At 39.6% G+C, this 5,249-nt stretch overlaps 1 protein-coding gene across 1 annotated transcript in view; it reads left to right on the top strand.

The window, feature by feature from the left end:
- The first annotated feature begins 1,860 nt into the window (after positions 1 to 1,860).
- Positions 1,861 to 5,249, top strand: part of IRX3 (iroquois homeobox 3) — a 4,206-nt gene continuing 817 nt past the window's right edge. Inside the window, exons 1-3 of the mRNA XM_075836919.1 lie at positions 1,861 to 2,283; positions 3,117 to 4,101; positions 5,166 to 5,232. Of these exons, the coding sequence (XP_075693034.1) occupies positions 2,059 to 2,283; positions 3,117 to 4,101; positions 5,166 to 5,232 (1,277 nt within the window). The 5' untranslated portion in view covers positions 1,861 to 2,058. The remainder of the gene's footprint in view (positions 2,284 to 3,116; positions 4,102 to 5,165; positions 5,233 to 5,249) is intronic.

The raw sequence follows: 5,249 nt of genomic DNA on the forward strand, positions 1-5,249 counted from the left end.
TGTGAATGAGAAGAGAAATCTCCCTGAATATCAGTTAAATACCAAGAGATGAGACTCTTCTTCCATGAAACAATTAAATCCTCAGCGTTCCATAGATCATCACTGCAATATAGAAAAATCCCAGGCAGATCCCCAGTTATTAGGAGATAGATTAGCATATAGGGATTAATAGTAGCATCGCCTTAATACGATTAGAGATGTCTCTTTCAGATTTTCATATATTGATTCAGGGAATTTTAATTCTGAAACTTGTCATATAATAATCTGTATCTATTACAAGATGAAACATTATCTGGAGACTTAAGCTTCAGTGAAGGTCGAGATATATCCCCAGCCAGAACCAGCTTTATCCTGTAAAGTCTCCACAAGTGGAGCGAAATCGAGAAGAAATAAAGTTTTCCTTTAAGAGATGCAGAGGTTTGTATAAAGTGATAAAAATAGTTTATCCAGAAGAGGTAATAAGCGGGGTAATTTGTGCCAACAGCTGAGACTTGGCACCGGCGATACTGGCACCAGGGGCTCCCCTCTCCCTCTATAAGCCCCCATGTCCAGCAGATAAGTGTCCTCCTCATCTAGGAGCAGGCACCCTGCATGCAGCTCATTCAGAATAAGAAAAGTGATCATAAATTTTCTAATTACACTTTAACACCAAGACAAAAAGGTGTTAATGGGTTTAATCCCAGCGCTTGCCATTGTCTCTGAGCTCCCACTACAAATGTACACACCGCCCAGAGGGCTGCCCTGTCCTCCCTTTGTTACGATTTCAATTTGCTGCTTTTTTTCCCTTCTTTGATGTAAAATTGTGACCTCCAAGGCTTTGAAGTCCCTTATTAGGAGAAAATTAACCCCCTATATTGCCCACTGATAGCTTCCACTAATGCCAGAAGATGTGAGAGAAAATCCCAAGGAAACACAATCTCTTCCCTGCGTTACCCCTAATCCCTATTTGCATACAGTCAGATCTTTCATTTGCATATACCCAGATATTTAACTCTTACAGTAATAATAATGCCCAGGGCACAGCAGGGGTACAGAGGGCACTGGTCACCATAATGCATCAAGCAATGTGTACATTATAAAGAGTAGAGAAGAGTTCTGAATGCAGAGAAAAAAAACGAAGCAAAACGCGCGCGCGTGTGTGTGTGTGTGTGTGTGTGTGTGTGTGTGTGTGTGTGTGTGTGTGTGTGTGTGTAGTTTATACTTTATTTTATATATATATATATATATATATATATACATATATATGTGTGTGTGTGTGTGTGTGTGTGTGTGTGTGTGTGTGTGTGTGTAGTTTATACTTTATTTTATATATATATACATATATGTGTGTGTGTGTGTGTGTGTGTGTGTGTGTGTGTGTGTGTGTATGTGTGTGTGTGTGTGTCTGTCGTTTCTAATTTATTTTATTATATATATATATATATATATATATATATATATATATATATGTATATATATATATATATATATATATATATATATATATATATATATATATATATATATATCACTCTCCTCATATCCTCATAACATTAGCGTTATTATGACTTCTCTGCACTGATGCAAATCCATATGTGACTCTTGTCTCTATGGAAAATATCCCTCCAGTCTAGGTTTGAGCACATCGCAGTCTTAACCCTTGCATTGCCAGGAACGTGTTGCCCAAATCCAAACCAGTGACAGGCTTTTTGTTTTTTGAGGAGACAGTTGTCTGGCAGTGCTTGAGTTAAGCTGGATTTGGGAAGGGAAGGGGTGGTGGATGAAAGAGAAAGCAGAGCTAGACTAGAAGACTTGGGAGGAGCCAGCGCTAGGACTTGAAATGTCAATCAGAGGGTGAGTGCCAATGATCTGAAGCAATCTGTTAGGAGCTGACCTGGGTCCACTCAGATCAATAGCACCAGAGGGAGAGGACAGAGTCACCGGGAGCCCTGCAAGGACCATCCAGCCCTGGAAGCACTCTTGATTCATGTACAGGAGGAGGCAGAGGAGAAGAGCCAAGTCATAAACGGGGTGCAGCTTCTCCAGTAGTGGCCCCTGTGCTGTGCCTGCTGCTGCACCATGTCCTTCCCTCAGCTGGGATACCAGTACATCAGACCCCTGTACCCCTCTGACAGGCAGGCTGTGGGGGGCACCAGGAGCGGAGCAACAGAACTCTCTCCGGTTGGGACTCTCTCCAATGTGCTCTCCTCTATGTATGCAGCTCCCTATGCCGCAGCAGCAGCCGCACAGGCTTATGGAGCCTTCTTACCCTACACTACAGAGCTGCCCATCTTCTCACAGCTGGTAAGGGCACCAAACTACTTTTTACCCTCTCTGCAAATATTCAGCAGCTTAACCCTTTCATACAACATCTTCTCTCTACTGCTCTGCTACTATATATGTGTGTGTGTGTGTGTGTGTGTGTGTGTGTGTGTGTGTGTGTGTGTGTGTGTGTGTGTGTGTGTGTGTGTGTTTGCGTGTGTGTATGTATATATAATGTTACTCGCTACAGTCAAAGCCTACAGTCAGCAAGACCCTGTGGGCACAATGCTTTTTATTTGGATATCTTTATTATCCAAGAGAAATAATTGTTGTATATATATATATATATATATATATATATATATATATATATATACAGAATTATAAGCGAATATAGTCGATCACGTATGTTTTGTTCCAGCTACATCAGGGATCTTCATTATTATTATTTTTTTAGTTATTACTACCATTGTTGTTGTTGTTTTTATTATACTACAACTTGACTATATGTTATAACCATGTGTTTACTATTATCACAACTCCACATTTGACCCCAAAAAAGTTTTTTTCTACGGGACACTATTAGAAACAATATTTTAGGAATGATGCAAGTAATCTTATGGACTGTAGCTTATTACCATATGTGAAAAGCAGTCCCAATATTTAGTGTCATGCTGTGTAGAGGTAGTAGTAGTAGTAGTAGTAGTAGTAGTAGTAGTAGTAGTAGTAGTAGTAGTAGTAGTAGTATTAATAATAACGATGATAATAATGATGATAATAATAATTGGGTTGAACTGTTCTCTGTCGGTCCAGATTTTGCAGATCGTTGCGTCGTTGTGAGTTGTGCATTTACTGAGGACTTTGTTTTCCTGCAGGGCTCCCAGTACGAGATGAAGGACAGTCCAGGTGTACAGCATGCAGCCTTTTCCCACCATCATCCAGCATTTTATCCATATGGACAATATCAGTTTGGAGATCCATCAAGGCCAAAGAATGCAACAAGAGAGAGCACCAGTACACTCAAGGCCTGGCTCAATGAGCACAGGAAGAACCCTTACCCCACCAAGGGAGAGAAGATTATGCTGGCCATTATCACTAAAATGACACTTACCCAAGTGTCCACCTGGTTTGCCAACGCACGGAGGAGGCTTAAAAAGGAGAATAAAATGACCTGGGCTCCCAGGAGTAGGACTGACGAAGAGGGAAACTCCTATGAAAGTGACCATGAAGAGGACAAGCGGGAGGATGAAGAGGAGATAGATCTGGAGAATATTGATACTGAGGACATTGAGAGTAAGGAAGATCTGGATGACCAGGAGGACACAGACCTGCACTCCGACTCTAAGACTGACGCTAGGAGTGACTCTGAGGGCTCTGATGGCTTTGAGGATCTGAATGCAGCTGAGGAGGAAAGGTTCCTCAAGTCTGTAGTCGGGGACAGCAGGGTGCACGATAAGTGTGATCTTCCCGAGGAGGCCAAGTCCCTACAGCCCACATGTGTACAGATCAAACTGGACAATATTTCCCCCAATCCCTCCCAGGACAACAATCTGCCAGCGGCCCATAAGCCTAAGATCTGGTCCCTGGCAGAGACAGCTACTGCTCCCGATAACCCCCGCAAGTCCCCCCACAACACTGGCAGCCCCCAGAGCCTGATCACACAGCACAGACTCATGGCCTGTCCTGGGAGCAGGTTCCAGAGCTGGACGGGGAGGACATTCTCAGTCCAGCAGTTATCCCTATTGAACTCTGCTCACTTCTTACAAGGACTGAGTGTCACTCACACTGCACCGGCCAACACAGGCAATGCAGCCTTCCATAAAACAGCCGGGGAACAGCACACAGCAGAGCCAGTAACAGGTGAATAATGCCAGGAGATAATACAAGTGTAACTGCAATGTGTAATATAGAAATATACAGTATACACATCAATGCATGACTACATAAGGTATCACCAGTCACTAATATAAACTACATGTCTGTATATAAATACGTTATTATAAATTATTCTAGACAGCTAGATATGAGATAGATAGATAGATAGATAGATAGATAGATAGATAGATAGATAGATAGATAGATAGATAGATAGATAGATAGATAGATAGATAGATAGATAGATAGACAGATAGATAATTAAATATCATAACAATACACAAGTGCTAGCAACAATACGCTTCTGTACAATGTTGCAATGTTTTCTGTGTCTGTGCGTGTGTGTGTGTATATATATATATATATATATATATATATATATATATATATATATATAGTTAGATAAATATAGAACATATAGAATGTAGACAGCTAAGAGGAGTAATACAAAGTGAAAAGTTGATGTGATATCTGTGAATGACAGTATGTAAAACCGAAGGTGAATAGTTACGTTTGCTTTAATATTAACGCTAGCGATTTTTACATTATATTGCTTGTTTCTACCCAATATAAAGGGATAATAATAAACTGTATTAATCATGATAATATTACCAGCATGTATTAATGTCGCATATCTTTGCGACATTTAGACATTAACTTTGGGGTCGCTGGGAAGTTTCTTCTGTCCTCATAATTACTGTTTATGTTCACAATTGTCCCATAATTAGGCGCACATTATGCTAATGACTTTACTACACCGGACATAAAGCACTGTAAAAAATAGAAATAAAAATTATATATATATATATATATACAATTGGTTAATTTTGTGTGTTTGATAATTTGTGAGAACTAAAGAGACAGGAGTTTTCTGTAATCTGATCATTTAGAAAACTTTTCGAGCATTATTATTTCATTGCTCTTGTTTTGCTAATTATACAATTCATATCGATCTAATATATATAACGCAATTACAAATAAGTACAAATAATAATTTACTAACAAGGAATAATTGTTACTGACAGATCTGTGTTTATATTTGTTTATAGACAGACCCAGCACGTTGGATATAGAGAAAAAAATTCTAAGTACAGCTTTTCAACCCGTGCAGAGAAGGTAATAAAATATATTAT

Source organism: Rhinoderma darwinii, chromosome 9, assembly GCF_050947455.1.
Source record: "Rhinoderma darwinii isolate aRhiDar2 chromosome 9, aRhiDar2.hap1, whole genome shotgun sequence".
Lineage (NCBI taxonomy): Eukaryota > Metazoa > Chordata > Amphibia > Anura > Rhinodermatidae > Rhinoderma > Rhinoderma darwinii.